General features: G+C 46.8%; 2 protein-coding genes across 3 annotated transcripts in view; one reads left to right on the top strand and one right to left on the bottom strand.

The window, feature by feature from the left end:
- The window catches only part of LOC103277535 (zinc finger protein 91-like), a 52782-nt gene that overhangs the window by 8282 nt on the left and 25025 nt on the right, over positions 1–19475 (top strand). The window lies entirely within an intron of this gene.
- Positions 8936–19400, bottom strand: LOC134292318 (zinc finger protein 709-like). Of its 2 annotated transcripts, none has more exons than XM_062972798.1 (3): positions 18922–19400; positions 13740–13862; positions 8936–11563 (listed from the first exon to the last, which is right to left on the bottom strand). In XM_062972798.1, the coding sequence occupies exon 3, from the start codon at positions 11277–11279 to the stop codon at positions 9882–9884; it is 1398 nt and encodes a 465-aa protein (XP_062828868.1). In that variant the 5' UTR covers positions 11280–11563; positions 13740–13862; positions 18922–19400; the 3' UTR covers positions 8936–9881. The 2 variants fall into 2 exon arrangements, with proteins under 2 accessions (XP_062828868.1, XP_062828867.1); XM_062972797.1 differs by lacking the exon at positions 18922–19400 and adding an exon at positions 17722–18362.

The raw sequence follows: 19475 nt of genomic DNA, 5'->3' as shown, positions 1-19475 counted from the left end.
CACGGCACCCAGTGTGCCCATCACCACCGGGACCACCTGCACTGGTTTCTGCCAGAGTCTTTGAAGTTCAATCTTGAGGTCCTGATAGCGGCTGAGTTTTTCCTGTTGTTTTTCGTCAATGCGACTGTCACCTGGGATGGCAACATCAATGATCCAAACCTTTTTCTTTTCCACAACTGTGATGTCTGGTGTGTTGTGTTCCAGAACTTTGTCAGTCTGAATTCGGAAGTCCCACAGTATCTTTGCGTGCTCATTTTCCAATACTTTTGCAGGTTTGTGATCCCACCACTTCTTTTCTGCTGGGAGGTGGTACTTGAGGCATAAGTTCCAATGAATCATTTGGGCCACATAGTTGTGCCTCTGTTTATAGTCTGTCTGTGCGATTTTCTTACAGCAGCTGAGGATATGATTCATGGTTTAGTCGGTTTCCTTGCAGAGTCTGCATTTTGGGTCATCAGCTGATTTTTCGATCTTGGCCTTAATTGCCTTTGTCCTGATGGCTTGCTCCTGGGCTGCAAGGATCAGGCCTTCTGTCTCCTTCTTCAGGGTCCCATTCGTGAGCCAGAGCCAGGTCTTCTCCTTGTCATCTTATGTTTATGGCCTTGATGGTGTTGCCTCCATTGAGCTTGCTTTTGAGAATTTTTCTGACCCTTTGTGTTTATTCTTTACTGACCACAGTTTCTTCTTCTTCTTCTTCTTCTTCTTCTTATTATTATTATTATTATTATTATTGGACGGGGAGAGTCCAATACAAAAGAGTTCTCAACCAAGGGCTCGGTACTGATCTCTCATTGTCTAATCCTCCTCCTCTCCATGTGCTAGTGCAGGGGTCCTCAAACTTTTTAAGTGGAGGGCCGGTTCATGGTCCCTCAGACTGTAGAGGGGCCGAATTATCATTTAAAAGCAAAAACAAATCCCTATGCACACTGCACATGTCTTATTTGTAGTGCAAAAAAACCCCCAATAACAATTATTTGTTTGTTTGTTTGTTTGTTTGTTTACTACATTTATACCCCACCCACTCTCATCCCAAAGGGGACTCAGAGCAGTTTCCAGGTTGTATGTACATACAATATATTATATTATTAGCATAGCACAATATTAGCATTATATATTACTATATTGTACTATACCACTATACTGTAATATTATTAATAATATTACATTTAATATATAATATATAATTAATATTATTATATTGCATTACTATTAGTATTATATTGTATTACATTATAATATTATTATCAGTATTATATGTATATAGGTACACAATATACGATATTATTACCATAGCACAATATTAGTAAATGAAAGAACAATACAATACAATATTTAAAAATAAAAACAATTTTAACCTACATAATCCTACCAGGATTTCAATGGGAAATGTGGGCCTGCTTCTGGCCAATGAGATAGTCAAGTTTATTAGGATTGTTGTTGTTGTTGTGAGCCTTCAAGTCATTTCAGACTTTGGGCGAGCCTAAGTCTAAAACTATGGGCGGGGGCCTGGTAAATGACTTTGGAGGGCCGCATCCGGCCCCGGGCCTTAGTTTGGGGACCCCTGTGTAAATGTAAATGTGCTTACAATAATCATCATAGTTTATATTTTCAGTATACATTTTGGGGAAAATGCTGTGTGTATATGAATAAAGAAAAGTGGAAAAGAGCGCCGAGGAGAGGAAGGCGCAAACTGCATGAGAACAAAGAGAGCAGGAGAGGCAGGAGAGCTGGGTTGCTGTGTGGAGAGGTGAGGGTCCTGGCAGGAAAGCACCTGAATATAAGCCAAGGGGGGCTTTTTCAACTTAAAAAGGGCTAAAAACTAGGCTTATACTTGAGTATATACAGTATATTCTTTGGCAGCCCCCTCCCCAAGAGTTTGGCTTCCTTTGGTGAAAACACTTAATTCCAATCTCCTGTAAGGCATCAGTTTTCATAATGGAGGCCTGATAACTTTGTTGCTGTGAGTTTTCTGGGTTGTATGGCCATGTTCCAAAAGCATTCTCTCCTAATCTTTTGCCCATATCTATGGCAGGCATCCTCAGAGGTTGTGCGGTCTGTTGGAAACTAGGCAAGTGGGGTGTGTGTGTATATATGTGTGTGTGTGTGTGTGTATAGATATATAGATATATAATATCATATCTGTTAATACTGGTAACCAGACTGTGTTCAATTTCATGGTTTTCTCCTTTCTGTTGAAATTGTCCACATGCTTGTGGATTTCAATGGCTTCTCTGTGTAGTCTGACATAGTGATTGTCAGAATGATCCAACATTTCTGTGTTCTCTGTGTCCAAGTGCTTGGCTTCCCCTGAGCCATGTCTTTGTAGGCGGTTGATACTCTCACACCAGAAGAGACTCGGGCTCTCATATGGCTCCTGTCGTACCTCATAGAGCTTGTTGAGTTTAGGATCGCAGTGCTCGAACTGGTTTGTAAATAGAGATCCAGACTATTTGCAGAGCCGCACCTCTGTTTACAAACCGGCTCGAGCACTGAGATCTGCAGAGGAGGCCCTGCTCTTGCTCCCACTCCCGACTCAAGCACAGCTGGTGGGAACGAGAGAGGGGGCCTTCTCCGTGATCCTCCCCTCCTCTGGAAATCCCTCCCAAAAGAACTAAAAACTTCCCCCTCCCTCCTTGTCTTCAAACAGGTGCTAAACACACGTCTATGTATGACATCCATATGCTGATATCCGGAAGAGGAGAGGGCAGCCCAAGGAAATGCGTCAGGAACAACCCAAGGCCCGGTTCCATGGGACCTTGGCTGGAAGGGACCCCAATGGCCACTTGGCCCAACCCACTGCATCTCTCTGCCTTTCCTGAGAGAGATACCTACATCTGTTCTTCTAAGCATATGCTCCAGTTTTTGTTTCGTAAGTGCCAGCAAAGCTGCTAATGGATTTTATCAAACAGTTCCCATCATCACAAATATCTAAAGAGGGTACAAACAGATTTTCCCCGGCCTGTGATGGAAACATTCCTTTCCATATTGCACCTGTTTTTAATGTTATTATTATAAATACTATACTTATACCCTACTTTACTCTCTTAGGTGAGGCGTGTAGAATAATCATAGAATAGTAGCTGGAAAAGATGACACAAGCCTTCTGCCTTCATGCAGGAAAAGCATCATCAAAGCTTCCCGACAGATGGAATCCAGCCTGTTTAAAAGCCTGCAAGGAAGGAGCTTCCACCGGACTCTGATGCAGAGTTCCACTGTTGAACGGTTCTCCTTACAGTCAGAAAGTTCTCCCTAGTGTTCAGGTGGAACCTCCCTTCCTGCCTTTTCAAGATGCAGGGCAGCCTTGGGCTCCCACGTGTCCCCTTCCCCCACTTCCGACACAGACGCAGGAGAGACTCAAGGGCAAACAAGACTGGGCCCCACCTGTAACTTGCGGGCATCCCAAGGCAAAGGCTCTCTTTCTCGTTTGGGCGCCTCAAGGCGGCTCTCAACAGTAAAAAGCAATGCCATTTTAAAAACCCACAACATATAAATACTAAATCGAATTAGACACAGAATTGTTAAAAACCAATGGGTTAAACATGAATATATCTGGGTTGCTGTGAGTTTTCCGGGCTGCATAGCCATGTTCCAGAAGCCATGCAGCCTGGAAAACTCACAGCAACCCAGTGATTCTGGCCATCAAAACCTTTGACAAGACATGGATTTCTCTTCTCTTCCCTCATCAAGGGGCTCAAAGTGGTTGACAAATTTAGGGAGCTCAAGGAAAGGGGTTGTTTCTGAGTGAACCACAAACAAGGCTTATTGCCTTTGGGTGTGGAAGCAACTAAGAAATCATTCTGCATGTGGTTCGTGCAATTTACAGCCCAAAATAATAACAAATTATAATAAAACTTGATTATTATTCCACCCTATCTCCCTGGGGGGACTCAGGGATGGGTCCTCAAAGCTCTATTAGTCATCCAGATTTTGCTGCAGCCATGTTTCAATATCCGAAAAGATGTCCCATTGGGGAGGAAGAGGAGGGGGAAAGGCTTCCTTTCTGCTGCTCTGGAGACTAAGGGACAACGGAGCCAGGAGGTCAAACGGCAGGAAAAGGGATTCCTCCTAAACACGAGGAAGGACTTCCTGAGGGTAAGAAGAAGAGCTGTTCAGCAGGGGAACTCTCTGCCTCAGAGTCTGGAGGGAGCTCCTTCTTTGGAGGATTTAGTCAGAAGCTGGATGGAGATCTGTCGGGAGGGTTTGGATTGTGTTTCCCTGCCCGGCAGAAGGGGGTGGGGCTGGGTGGCCCTTGGGGTCCCCCCCAACCCTATAGCTTTTGGGATTCCTCATGTCTCAGTCCTAGGCCAAGGCTGCCGCCTCCCCCTCCCCCGCCTCCTCCTCAAGGACTTGGGAGATATTTGTCTTCGAATACAACTCCCAAGTTCCTCCAACCCTCATGCCAGGACTTTTTGTAGGTTTCTGGGAGTTGTAGTCCAAGTTGTAGTGGAAGAGAGGAAGGAAGAGAGGAAGGAAGAACAGAAAGAAGAGAGGAAGGAAAGGAGGAAGGGAGGGAGGGAGGGAGGGAGGGAGGGAGGAGAGAAGGGAAGCCTCCCTCCCAGTGCAGCTGGCCTCCCTAAAGTACGGTTTTGAGGGAAACAGCGCATTTGAAATTAAAGTGTGTGACCAACCACATCCAAATGCCCTGATGTTCCTTGACACACACATCTACCTACCTACCTACCTATATGTTTATATTACTTTCTTTCTGTATCAATTGTATTTATGTTGGGGTTGTTGTATGTCTTTCGGGCTGTGTGGCCATGTTCCAGAAGCATTCTCTCCTGACGTTTCGCCCACATCTATGGCAGGCATCCTCAGAGGTTGTGAGGTATGGAGAAAACTAAGCAAAGAGGTTAATATATATCTGTGGAAAGTCTAGGGTGAGAGAGGTCAGTGTGAATGTTGTGTAGTTAATCATTTAATTAGCATTGAAAAGCTTATCTGCTGTCTTCTTCCTGCCTCTGGGGCATCCTTTGTTTAGAGTCGTTAACTGCCCTTGGTTGATTCATGTCTGGAAATCCTCTGTTTTCAGAGTATTGCTTTTTATTTACTGTTCTGATTTTTGAGTTTTTTAATACTGGTAGCCAGATTTTGTTCATTTTCATGGTTTCTTCCTTTCTGTTGAAGTTGTCCACATGCTTGTGGATTTCAATGGCTTCTCTGTGTAGTCTGACATGATAGTTGTTAGAATGGTCCAGCATTTTTGTGTTCTCAAATAGTATTCTGTGTCCAGGCTGGTTCATCAAATGCTCTGCTATGGCTGATTTCTCTGGTTGAATTAGTCTGCAGTGCCTTTCATGTTCTTTGACTCTTGTTTGGGTGCTGCGTTTGGTGGTCCCTATGGAGACTTGTCCACAGCTGCATGGTATCCGGTAGACTCCTGCAGAGGAGAGAGGATCCCTCTTGTCCTTCGCTGACCGTAGCATTTGTTGTTTTTTCTTTGTGGGTCTGTAGATAGTTTGTAGGTTGTGCTTCTTCATCAGCTTCCCTATGCGGTCAGTAGTTCCCTTGATGTCTGGTAAGAACACCTTTCCTCTGGGTGGATCTTTGTCTTGACTCTCATGGCTTGTTCTTGGCCTTGCAGCTCTTCTGATGTCTGTGGTGGAGTCTCCATTGGCCTGGAGAGCCCAGTTGAGGTGGTTGAGTTCACCTTGGAGGAGGTGAGGTTCGCAGATTCTTTGTGCACGGTCTGTCAGGGCTTTGATTGTGCTCCTTTTTTGACTTGGGTGATGGTTGGAGTTTTTATGAAGGTATCTATCTGTGTGTGTAGGTTTTCTGTAAACTGTGTGGCCCAATTGTTGATTGGGTTTGCCGATGACCAGAACATCTAGAAATGGCAGTTTTCCTTCCTGTATTTATGTTCTCACCTCTTTGGGTGCCACTGCAGCTGTGCAGCTCAGCAGCCAAATGGCTGATTTTCTTCAGAGTCTGGCAGTTATTCTTATTGGTGGTAAAAAATAACAATAATGCCGTGAGGAGAGGCAGAGGTAGTTGCAGAAAGAGACGGGGTGGATTTTTCAAAAGCGGGGATGCTCCCCTGAGGAAAGGCACGAGGGTGCAATAATAATATAATAAACCGAATTAAAAGCAACGATGATAAATATTAAAACGACATGACCCAAAGTCGTGGGCCGGGGCCAAAGCAATGGTCACTGGCACGTCTTCTAGGTTTCTTTCTTGCCCGGCCTTATACTGTGTGCATCCGTGTCCGTCTGTCTGTCTGTGTGCGTGTGTGTGGGCGGGGTTCCCCCCTCGTCTCCCTCTCCCAGAGAGCACCGCGACCCCCATAAGAATGGATGAAGGCCTTAGGATGGCTCTCCTCTCCCCCACTCACCCGCGTGAGGCTTCCGATGAATCTGGGAAGGCGCCTCTCCCTCGGCTAGGCCCAACCGGAAGCGCCCGCTCACTTCCGCCCGTTGAGGCCCGCCTTCCCTCTGTCTGTCTCCAAGGGAACGGGGCGGAGCTGGCTTTGCCTTGACGTCACCCCGCAGCCCTACTTCCGCCCGGCCCCGTGATGGAAGGCGGAGGCAGGCGCCCAAAGAGAGGCGGGGCTTGGCCTTAAAGGAGCAGCACTGCGGGAAGGAGGGAGAGAGAGAGAGAGAGAGGGGGGGGGGGTTGTTGTATGTCTTTCGGGCTGTGTGGCCATGTTCCAGAAGCATTCTCTCCTGATGTTTCGCCCACATCTATGGCAGGCATCCTCAGAGGTTGTGAAAGCCTTCGACAACACAGAGAGAGAGAGAGAGAGCCTGGTGGAGAACAACAGGGAGGGAGGGAAGGGAGGGAAGGGAGGGCTGGCCCTGCTCGTGGGGGCCAGAGAGGCCCGAGGGGAGGGCAGGGCCTCGGCCAGAGTTGGGGGGGGGACTCCAGGGAGGGATGGCACTACTCTCGGGTGGGCAATGGTGAAGAAACTCTCCTAGAAACAAAATGCATCATTGCGTTGCTGTGAATTTTCCGGCTGCCTGGCCACGTGCCAGAAGCATTCTCTCCTGACGTTTCTCCCACTTCTAGGACAGGCATCCTCCGAGGTGGTGAGGTCTGTGTGTGTGTGTGTATCCCTCTATCCCTGGGGAATAATGTCCAGGTTGGGACAAAGAACTCTTGTCCGCCTGAGGCAAGTGAGAATGTTGCCATTGGCCACTTTGATGAACATTGAATGGCCTTGTAGACTCAAAGCCTGGCTGCTTCCGGCCTGACCTCCCACAGATATATAAATAAACCCCATTTGCCTAGTTTCCAACAGACCTCCCAACCTCTGAGGATGCCTGCCATAGATGTGGGCGAAACGTCAGGAGAGAATGCTTCTGGATCATGGCCATACAGCCTGAAAAACTCACAGCAACCCAGTGATGAAAGCCTTTGACAACACAAAGCATAATATCAATGGCTGTTTCCGGTGAGCAAAGGACAACTCAAGGAGTGCAAAATGCACAGACTCCACGTGTATTTCCTGTGGACAAGAAGAGGCATCCAACCTTTCATCCCAAGTGGCTGAGCAGATTTCCGTCGCAGCCTGGCCGGACTGGAGTGCTCAGAAGGAGAGGAAGGGGGTGCTGGGGTGGGTTCAGGGAGACCGCGGGGACAGTTTGGGGAAGCGGCTCAAAGCCTCAGGAGGACCTGGCCACTGGACCCCAAACTTGATCAAACAAAACCCTTTGATAAATGTATTGAGTGATATTTTGGGGAATGCTGTACTCATATTGTATCCAATGCCTAGTGAAGAGCAGAGACATCCCACTGGCAACGAAGGTCCGCAGAGTTAAAGCAATGGTACTCCCTGTGTTAACCTATGGCTGCAACAGCTGGATATTAGCGGCAAAGATGAAGGACTTTGGCCACATAAGGAGAAGACAGGAAGGCTTGGAGAAGAGAATGATACTGGAGAAAATGGAAGGGAAAAGGAAGAGGGGCCGACCAAGGGCAAGGCGGGTGGGTTGTTATCCTTGAAGTGACTGGCTTGAACCCGAAAGAGCTGGGGGGTAGCAACAGCCGACAGGGAGCTCTGGGTGGGCTGGTCCAGGAGGTCACGCTCTGGTGTGGGCTGGTCCAGGAGGTCACGCTCTGGTGTGGGCTGGTCCAGGAGGTCACGCTCTGGTGTGGGCTGGTCCAGGAGGTCACGCTCTGGTGTGGGCTGGTCCAGGAGGTCACGCTCTGGTGTGGGCTGGTCCAGGAGGTCACGCTCTCGTGTGGGCTGGTCCAGGTCACCAAGAGTCGGAAGCGATTGAACGAAAAAACGACGACACCAGGTACGAACGCACTATTTGTGGTCTCTACTGAAATCACCACAAAAGGAGAGGAGACTGGGAATCCCAGGAGAAGGGCCTCTGGGGCCCTCCCTCCTCAGGAGGCCTAAGACCCAAAACAACCCAAACTCCCCAAATCTAGAAACAACCAGAGTCTCTCCTTATCGGACCTCCCTCCAAGACTCCTTAAGGTCTTCCTGTGGGGAAGGATTATGGGAGCTGGAGTCCAAAGAAATAACTTTGGACTAATAATGTTATAACATAGGAAAGTTTTACATTTTGGACATTGGGTTAATATATATACCTGATCAACCGCTGCCATCAGAAGTGACCAGTAAGTAAATGTTAAAGCAGGGGCAGATAATCAAGGCACATTTTCCTGCTTTCTTTCAAAAACTTGCCCTTTTCTCCCCAATGGGACATCCTTCAAAATATTAGCTCTCTTGACCCCTCGGCCTTTTTTTCCTTCCAAACTAAACACGCGCAGCTCCCTCGGCCATCCCCTATAGCTCTTCTCTGGAGACATTATATCATCTCCATATCTACCTTGAATTGTCCTGCCCAGAACTGGACACAGGGTTATTCCAGGGGAGGTCTCATCAAAGTATAGAACAGAGTCGACTAAAATTTACCCGGATCTAGACATCACCCTCCCGCTGGTACAGCCTAAAATCACATTGGCTTTTCAAAGCTGCTGTATCACACTCGTTTTAAAAAACAATATTTATTCAAAGACAAAAAGAAAAACATACCCAAGCCCATTTAAACAAATTACAATTTTGGTATTTAAAAACAATATTTTTACACAAATAATAATTTTGATACATTTTTTTGGAAAAAGGACTATTTAACAAATATAAAGGGAGCAAGGACACACACCTGCACAATTAGAACAAAACTGACACTAGTCTACAAAACTCTCACCCACTATATGATTTCTATCTCTATTTACTCTGTTTCCTTTCAATGCTGTTCTATACTTCATCAATTTAGTTAATGTGTCCATCTCAATGGATTCATGAATCTTCATCGATCATTGTCATCATTCTTTGTCCTCTATTCTCTACATTTAAGGAGATATGCTGTGTATCCTGATGGACCCTTTGCCAAAGGTGGGATTAAACAGTCTCATATCCAGAAAGGGTTTCACTCTACGCAGGGATAAGTACACACAAAGCAAGGCTGGTGGTCTCCTGTTCCAGGGCTCTCTCGGTATAAAGTCTGAGGTTTATTAAACACAAGACAAGACCATATTAACTTATAGGAAAATTAAAGTCTTCAGTCCAGACGCTATACTCCTATTGATGCAGGACAGAAACCCATTGGCTTTTTTAACAGCCGCATCACATTGTTGGCTCATGTTTAACTTGTTGTAAACGAGGACTCCAAGGTCTTTTTCACATCTACTGCTGTCGGGCCAGGCATCATCCCCCATTCTGTATCTTTGCATTCTGTTTTTTCTGCCAAAGTGAAGTATCTTGCATTTGTCCCTGTCGAACTTTGATGGGAATGCGGATTCCACTGTGACTGAGACGCTTTCCCCATTCCATGAATGTATATGGATTCTTCCCTATTTGGGTCCTTTGATAGGAATGCATATTGTTAACTCTGACTGAAAATTTCTCCACATTTTATGCATTTCTATGGTTTCTCCTCTGTATGGGTCTTTTGATGGATATGCAGACTTTTACTGTGACTGAAGCACATTCCACATTCCATGCATTTATGTGGCTTCTCCCCTGTGTGGGTCCTTTGATGGGAACGTAGATTGCCACTGTGACTGAAGCTCTTCCCACATTCCATGCATTTATATGGCTTCTCCCCTGTGTGCTTCCTTTGATGGGTACGCAGATTGCAACTCTGTCTGAAGCTTTTTCCACATTCCATGCATTTATGTGGCTTCTCTCCTGTGTGCTTCCTTTGATGGGTACGCAGATTGCAACTCTGTCTGAAGCTTTTTCCACATTCCATGCATTTATGTGGCTTCTCTCCTGTGTGGGTCCTTTGATGGGAACGTAGACTGCCACTCTGATTGAAGCTTTTTCCACATTCCATGCATTTATGTGGCTTCTCCCCTGTGTGCTTCCTTTGATGGGTACGCAGATTGCAACTCTGACTGAAGCTCTTTCCACATTCCATGCATTTATGTGGCTTCTCTCCTGTGTGGGTCCTTTGATGGGAACGTAGACTGTCACTCCGACTGAAGCTTTCTCCACATTCTATGCATTTATAGGGCTTCTCCCCTGTGTGGGTCCTTTGATGGGAATGTAGACTGCTACTCCAACTGAAGTTTTCTCCACATTCCATGCATTTATATGGCTTCTCCCTTGTGTGGGTCCTTCGATGGGAACGTAGGCTGCCACTCCGACTGAAGCTTTCTCCACATTCTATACATTTATAGGGCTTCTCCCCTGTGTGGGTCCTTTTATGGGAACGTAGACTGTCACTCCGACTGAAGCTTTCTCCACATTCTATGCATTTATGTGGCTTCTCCCCTGTGTGGGTCCTTTGATGGGAACGTAGATGGTCACTCTGAATAAAGCTTTCTCCACATTCTATGCACTTATATGGCTTCTCCCCTGTGTGTGTCCTTTGATGGGAACGTAGACTGCCACTCCGACTGAAGTTTTTTCCACATTCCATACATTTATATGGCTTCTCCCCTGTATGGGTCCTTTGATGGGAACGTAGACTGCCACTCTGACTGAAGCTTTCTCCACATTCCATGCATTTATATGGCTTCTCCCCTGTATGGGTCCTTTGATGGGAACGTAGACTGCCACTCTGACTGAAGCTTTCTCCACATTTCATACATTTATATGGCTTCTCCCCTGTATGGGTCCTTTGATGGGAACGTAGACTGCCATTCCAACTGAAGCTTTCTCCACATTCTATGCATTTATAGGGCTTCTCCCCTGTGTGCGTCCGTTCATGAACAGTAAGAGAATGTTTCCTATCAAATTGTTTCCCACATTCCATACACTGATGTAACTTCTCCCCTGTGTGTGATCTAGGATAGGGTGGTGAAGGACTTGACATTCTTTTACAATTATAATTCAAATATCATGCCAGGGGTTCACAGATATAACCTCCCGAACAGCACAGTCTTTGTATTACTTTACCTTCTGCTCACTTTCAGCAAGCGTCTCTTTCTTCAGCACAATCTTATTTCCCCCCTTAATTACACAGCTTGAAATATATTTTTCTACTACTTATTTTTTCTTCTTGTCATTGCTTTGTATCTTGAAGTTACTTTAGACTTACAGCACTCCTCGGGCAAAGCTCTCACAAGGTGATCTTCGCAGAACTTGTTCAGAAGTTACCTGCCAGAGAAAGAGAGGAAATCTCTTCAGGAGTTGAACAGAGAAAGATCTCATGAAACATGAAGCACAAGACTCATGCTATAACAAACCCAGGGGAAGAGGGAAGGTGCCCAATGCCTGGTGACAAACATTTTAACACTTGCCCAACAATGAACAATCCCTCCTTAGGTACAAAGGGGACAGTGCCCAAAGATTCTCTGCATCAAATAAAATAAAACCCTACTGATTGAACTCCAGCAATGCAGCAAAGCTGCAGGTATAACAGACTGTGAACTGTGGACATTTCTTTTTGTGTTTCATTTATTTTTGGCATCTTTCGCTGAATTAAATAATTCTCAATGTTTTCTAGAGATATGTGTTCGGCCTTATATAAATTACTGTAATAATGATTTATTTAATTTATATAAGGCTGAACACATATCTCTAGAAATGATAGAAATAAATTACTGTAATAAGAAATAAATTACTGTAATAATGAGCCCCCGGTGGAGTAGTGGGTTAAAGCCTTGTGACTTGAAGGTTGGGCTGCTGATCTGAAAGCTGCCAGGTTCGAATCCCACCCGGGGAGAGCGTGGATGAGCTCCCTCTATCAGCTCCAGCTCCATGCGGGGACATGAGAGAAGCCTCCCACAAGGATGGTAAAAACATCAAAACATCCGGGCGTCCCCTGGGCAACGTCCTTGCAGACGGCCAATTCTCTCACTCCAGAAGTGACTTGCAGTTTCTCAAGTCGCTCCTGACACGAAAAAAAACTAATAATGTTTAAAAGCCTGTTGAATACTGATATAATTAATTAATATTTTGTCTTCATGTCGTATCTTAACAATGAGTCCCCTTCTGGGTAGAGAAAGGTGGGGTAGATAGCAATAAAATTATATTATTGAGGCATCAGTAGGTTAAATGTTTTTAAATATTTACATACAACTGGAATTTAAGATTTAAGGCTGCCCAACTCTGATTAAATCATTATTCTAACCTCCTTCAATGTAAATTTGCTTCCAATAATCACCATAGCTTATTTTCAGTATACATTTTGGGGGATATGCTGTGTGTAAAGGAATAAGGAAAAGTGGAAAAGACGAGCACCGAGGAGGAGAGGAATGTACGTACTGCGTCAAGAGGAGGAAAGGAAGGTGCACACTGCGTTGAGAGAGGAGGAGAGGAAGGTACACACTGCACCAAGAGAGGAGAGGAATGTACGTACTGTGTCAAGAGGAGGAAAGGAAGGTGCGCACTGCATCGAGAGAGGAGAGGAAGGTGCACACTGCGTCGAGAGAGGAGAGGAAGGTGCACACTGCGTCGAGAGAGGAGAGGAAGGTGCACACTGCGTCGAGAGAGGAGAGGAAGGTGCACACTGCGTCGAGAGAGGAGAGGAAGGTGCACACTGTGTCAAGAGAGGAGAGAAAGGTGCGCACTGCATCGAGAAAGGAGGAGAGGAAGTTACACACTGCACCGAGAGAGGAGAGGAAGGTGCGCACTGCGTCAAGAGAGGAAGGTGCACACTGCGTCGAGAGAGGAGAGGAAGGTGCACACTGCGTCGAGAGAGGAGAGGAAGGTGCACACTGTGTCAAGAGAGGAGAGAAAGGTGCGCACTGCGTCGAGAAAGGAGGAGAGGAAGGTACACACTGCACCGAGAGAGGAGAGGAAGGTGCGCACTGCGTCAAGAGAGGAGAGGAAGGTGTGCACTGCGTCGAGAGAGGAGAGGAAGGTGCACACTGTGTCGAGAAAGGAGGAGAGGAAGGTACACACTGCACCGAGAGAGGAGAGGAAGGTGCGCACTGCATCGAGAGAGGAGGAAGGTGCGCACTGCGTCGAGAGAGGAGAGGAAGGTGCACACTGCATCGAGAAAGGAGGAGAGGAAGGTACACACTGCACCGAGAGAGGAGAGAGGTGCGCACTGCGTTGAGAGGAGGAAAGGAAGGTACGCACCACGTCGAGAGAGGAGGAAAGGAAGGTGCGCACCGCGTCGAGAGAGGAGAGGAAGGTGCACACTGCGTTGAAAGAGGAGAGGAAGGTGTGCACTGCGTCGAGAAAGGAAGAGAGGAAGGTGAGCACTGCACAAGAGAGCAGAAGAGGAAGGAGAGCTGGGTTGCTGTGCGGAGAGGTGAGGGTCCTGGCAGGAAAGCACCCAAGTATAAGCTGAGGATGGCTTTTTCAACTCCCAAGTCCGCCTCACCTTTCTGCACCTGCAGGTTCTTTTCCACTTCAGCCTGGAGCCTCTTCTGCCACTCCCACCCTGCAGCCTCCCTCCTTCCGCAGGACAGCCTTCTCTGCCGGGGGAAGGGTCCGGGTTCTGAGTCTGGAGCCATTTCCAAAAAGGACAAAGCAGTCAAAAAGGGCAACCATAGTTCAGCAGATCAGTAGTAATAATAGTAACAACAACAACAACAACTTTATTTATATCCTGCCACCATCTCTGAGGGGGACTCGGGGCGGCTCACAAAACACTCAAGGTGTGACACAAAATACAACAAGTGCAAAATAAAACATAGGTAATAAAGAGTCAACACAACATCATAAATTCACAGTACCCTCTGGTAAAAACAATAAAATACAGCTATTGCTGTAGATAAAACAGCAGTATTTGACCTCAGAATAGTAAAGTGCTAACAAAAGAGTCTAAAGGTCCTCATATGTATTATAAGAGAGTCTAAACATGAACAAAGGCTTGTCAGAATAGCCAGGTCTTTAAATGTGTGCGGAAGGTTTGGGGGGGGGGGGCTAGCATGATCTCACTTGAAAGGGCACTCCAGAGCCAAGGGGCCACCACTGAGAAGGAAGGCCCTCTCTCTCGTCCCCACTTAAGATGGAGGTGGGACCAAGAGCAGGGCCTCCTTCTCCGGTCGATCTTAAAGCCCATGCCGGTTCATAAAGAGATACGGTCTCGAAGATTGGTTGGACCCGAAGCGTAAAGGGCTTCATAGGTGATAACCTGCACTTTGAATCAGGTCTGGAAATTCATTGGCAGCCTGTGGGGCTGCTTTAATAGGGGCATGGTGTGCTCCCTATAACCAGCTGCTCTTTGTTACACTGTCAGCACTTACAGATTATTCATGAAGCACTTGCGGCCTTTTACTGCTGCAAAGAGAAATATGGCCACCTGCCAAATAGTAGAGGCTCCTCCTTTGGGGCTTTTAAGCAGAGGCTGGATGGCCATCTGTCAGGGTACTTTGAATGCAATTTTCCTGCTTCTCGGTAAAATGGGGTTGGACTGGGTGGACCACGAGGTCTCTTCAGACTCTAGGATTCTATGCTCCATTGCCCTGATCAGACAGTAGAGAGCTGCGAGACCAATTTAGGGTTCTTCCTGGCCAATTGGTGAGTAAAGGGGATATTAGCCTTGAGGGAGAAAAGGAAGAAAGGGGAGAAGGGAGGGAGGTGCCAATGACACAAACAACACAAGGTGCCAATGACACAAACAACACACTCCCAGTGCAACTGGCATCCCCAAAGCACACTTCTGAAGGAAACTAGCACATATCAAAACATAGCGTGTGACCATCCAAGTGCCTTGATTTTCCTTGACTCACACATCTCTCTCTCTCTCTCTCTCTCTCTCTCTCTATCTATCTATCTATCTATCTACCGTATCTATATGTTTGTATTTATTTATTTATTTATTTATTTACTGACTGTTTTTATATACCACTTTTCTCACCAGGGGAGGGGGGGGGGAAACGGGACTCAAACTGGTTTATAACATAATCATGGGAAAAATTCAATGCCTAACATACATATAAAATAAGATGACAACAAGGCTGATCTGAGATGGCTTTAAACAATTGATTTTAAAGTCGAAATAATCTGATTTTAGTTTTTGTGTATTTTTATTTATTTTATATTCCGGCATGAGTTTTATGTTCCGGCATGAGTCCCTTTCATGGTGGGAAGGGTGCAATATAAATGCTTTAAATAAATAATAAATAACTAAAACCAAATCATAAAATCTAAAAAAGAAACATAAGTATTCATTAAAATCAATAAGACCATTAAACATAGATCAATAAGACCATTAAACATAAAGATATAAACATTTAGACATGAGAACATAGAATTAAAACACCTCATATAAACATTAAAATTACATGATCCAAAGCTGTAGACCGGGGCCATTGCAATGGTCAATTTCACATTTGCCATATTTATATCTTGCACCGCATAATACTGTATGCATATATGTACGTATCTGTGAAAGAGACACACGCAAGGCTGTTCCTCCAGAAGAGCCCCTTTCCTTCCTTCCTTCCTTCCTTCCTTCCTCCCTCCCTCCCTCCCTCCCTCCCCTGCTGCAGAATAATAAGGAAGATAAAAGGCACTGGCTTCAACTGAAGCAGAAAGGCCTTCCTTAGCCTGCCCTGCAAAGGTTTGCGGGTCCCACGTTGTGGCTCTTTGTGTTGGGGGACCGGGGGTCGCTTCCGGCTCTTATCATTAGACAGATTAATTGTTAATGTTAGAGAGAATGTTTCATAGGTCAGTTTCATTCAGGAATAAGACACACGATGCTTGTGGAACCTGAAGCACCGACCGGGAGGCAGGTCACAAAAGACAGAAGAGAGGAAGGAAAGAAGGAAAGAAGGAAGGGAGGGAGGGGAGAAGAGAAGTCTTACTCCCAGGGCAGCTGGCCTCCCTAAAGTACAGTTTTGAGGGAAACAGCACATTTGCAAACAAAGCGTGTGACCAGGCACATCCAAATGCCCTCATGTTCACTTACACACAAACACACATATCTATTTATCTACCTACCTATTTATATATTAGTATTTATATATTTACTAGCTTGGGGACCCAGTGGTGGCTGGGTTATTAGAAGAAGGCATTGTTTATTTTGGGACGTTAGGAAATATCCTAAGTTTGGTCCAGTTTGGTAAGGGTGAACTACAACTCCCAGATGTCCAGGGCAATCGCCTCCAAACTCCGCTTGTATGCACAGTTGCCCATGTTCGGTCTGTGAGCCATGTTTGGTCCAGATTCATCATTGGTGGGGTTCAGAGGGCTCACGGAATACATGGGAACTATAACTCCCGGAGATAAAGGTCAGTCACCCCCTAAATCCACCAGTGTTCCCAGTTGGCCAGGTTGGGTCTGTGAGCCAGGTTTGGTCCAGATCCGTCACTGGTGGGGTTCAGAGGGCTCACGGAATACGGGGGAACTATAACTCCCGGAGATAAAGGTCGGTCACCCCCTAAATCCACCAGTGTTCCCAGTTGGCCAGGTTGGGTCTGTGAGCCAGGTTTGGTCCAGATCCGTCACTGGTGGGGTTCAGAGGGCTCAGGGAATACAGGGGAACTATAACTCCCGGAGCTAAAGGTCGGTCACCCCCTAAATCCACCAGTGTTCCCAGTTGGCCAGGTTGGGTCTGTGAGCCAGGTTTGGTCCAGATCCGTCACTGGTGGGGTTCAGAGGGCTCACGGGATACAGGGGAACTATAACTCCCGGAGATAAAGGTCGGTCACCCCCTAAATCCACCAGTGTTCCCAGTTGGCCAGGTTGGGTCTGTGAGCCAGGTTTGGTCCAGATCCGTCACTGGTGGGGTTCAGAGGGCTCACGGGATACAGGGGAACTATAACTCCCGGAGCTAAAGGTCGGTCACCCCCTAAATCCACCAGTGTTCCCAGTTGGCCAGGTTGGGTCTGTGAGCCAGGTTTGGTCCAGATCCGTCACTGGTGGGGTTCAGAGGGCTCACGGGATACAGGGGAACTATAACTCCCGGAGATAAAGGTCGGTCACCCCCTAAATCCACCAGTGTTCCCAGTTGGCCAGGTTGGGTCTGTGAGCCAGGTTTGGTCCAGATCCGTCACTGGTGGGGTTCAAGGTTCTCTGAACACGGGTGAACTGGAACTCCTGGGTGTCAAGGTGAGGCTGCAGATTTGGCCAAGTGAGCTCTGGGTGCCTCGTTGGGGAGACTCAGGCTGGAGGGCCGAGGGAGGGAGGGAGGGAGGGAGGGGGCGGGGGGAGGTGCAGTCCCTTCAGGCCCCGGGCCTTCTTCCCTCAGGGGCGCCCGCCCGCCCGCCTGCCTGCCTTCTTTCCCTCGGGAGGAGACCAGGCCACGCAGGAGGCCCCGGGAGGTCTGTGCGTCTCTCTCTCTCTCTCTCTCCTCCCCATCCGGGAACAAGGCCTTGGCCTGGCTCCCCTCCCCTCCCCCCCCTCCTTCCACTCACCCGCGCGAGGCTCCCGAGGAACACGCGAAGAGTTGGCGCCTCTCCCTCGGCTGGGCCCAACCGGAAGCGCCCCCTCACTTCCGCCCGCGGAGGCCCCCCTCCCCTCTGCCTGCCTGTTTCCAAGGGATCGGGGCGGGGCTGGCCTTGCCGTGACGTCACCCTGGAACCAAAGAGAGGCGGGGCTTGGCCTTAAAGGAGCAGCACTGCGGGAAGGACCCCCACGAGGCTGTTCCTCCCGAAGAGCCCCCTCCCCGCCTCCCTCGGCCTGGGGGTCCCTGGCAGGGACAGGCCTGGTGGGGAACTCCACGTAGAGGGAGGGAGAGGGAGCGGGGGAGGGGGGGCTGGCCCTGCTCGGGGGTGCCAGAGAAGCCAAAGGGAGGGCAGGGACTCAGCCAGGGTTGGGGGGAACCTCAGAGAGGGATGCTACTACTCTCTGATGGGCAATGGGTAAGAAACTATCCTAGAAACAAATGGCATCATTGCGTTCCTGTGAGTTTTCCAGCTGCCTGCCCATGTGCCAGAAGCATTCTCTCCTGACGTTTCGCCCACATCTATGGAAAGCATCCTCAGAAGTGGTGAGGTCTTTTGGAAACTGTGTATATATATATATATATATATATATATATATATATTTATATATATATATATATATATATATATGCACATACATATATATATATATACATACACACACACACACACACACACACACACAGTAGAGTCTCACTTATCCAAGCTAAATGGGCCGGCAGAAGCTTGGATAAGCAAATATCTTGGATATAAGAGGGATTAAGGAAGAGCCTATTAAACATAAAATTATGTTATGATTTTACAAATTAAGCACCAAAACATCATGTTTTACAACAAATTTGACAGAAAAAGTAGTTCAATACGCAGTAATGTTATGTTGTAATTACTGTATTTATGAATTTAGCACCAAAATATCACGATATATTGAAAACGTTGACTACAAAAATGGCTTGGATAATCCAGAGGCTTGGATAAGTGAGACTCTACTGTATTAGGAGAAACCTTGACCCTTTACCCATTACAATATGATTATATATTATTATATGTATATACAGTATTCTATATGATTAGCATAGCACAATATTAGTATTAGGGGGAAACCTTGACCCTTTACCCATTACAATATTATTATGTATTATTATCTGTATATCCAGTCTATTATCTTTTTACCTCAGCGCCCTTCCTTCCTTCCTTCCTTCCTTCCTTCCTTCCTTCCTTCCTTCCTTCCTTCCTTCCTTCCTTTTCCTTCCTTCCTTCATTCCTTTTCCTTCCTTTTCCTTCCTTCCTTCCTTTTCCTTCCTTCCTTTTCCTTCCTTCCTTTTCCTTCCTTCCTTCATTCCTTTTCCTTCCTTCCTTCCTTTTCCTTCCTTCCTTCCTTTTCCTTCCTTCCTTCCTTTTCCTTCCTTCCTTCCTTTTCCTTCCTTCTTTCCTTCCTTTTCCTTCCTTCCTTCCTTTTCCTTCCTTCCTTTTCCTTCCTTCCTTCCTTTTCCTTCCTTCCTTCCTTCCTTTTCCTTCCTTCCTTCCTTCTCCTTCCTTCCTTCCTTTTCCTTCCTTCCTTTTCCTTCCTTCCTTCCTTCCTTCTCCTTCCTTCCTTCCTTCCTTTTCCTTCCTTCCTTTTCCTTCCTTCCTTTTCCTTCCTTCCTTCCTTTTCCTTCCTTCCTTTTCCTTCCTTCCTTCCTTCCTTTTCCTTCCTTCCTTCCTTTTCCTTCCTTCCTTCCTTTTCC

Source organism: Anolis carolinensis, chromosome 2 (genome assembly GCF_035594765.1).
Source record: "Anolis carolinensis isolate JA03-04 chromosome 2, rAnoCar3.1.pri, whole genome shotgun sequence".
Taxonomy (NCBI): domain Eukaryota; kingdom Metazoa; phylum Chordata; class Lepidosauria; order Squamata; family Dactyloidae; genus Anolis; species Anolis carolinensis.
The sequence above is the reverse complement of the archived record's forward strand: the minus strand, read 5'-3'. Positions and strand labels throughout refer to the sequence as shown.

What these genes read in the sequence shown, in the direction of transcription:
- LOC134292318 (XM_062972798.1), bottom strand. Translation starts at nt 11,279, where the DNA reads ATGTCAAGTCCTTCACCACCCTATCCTAGATCACACACAGGGGAGAAG.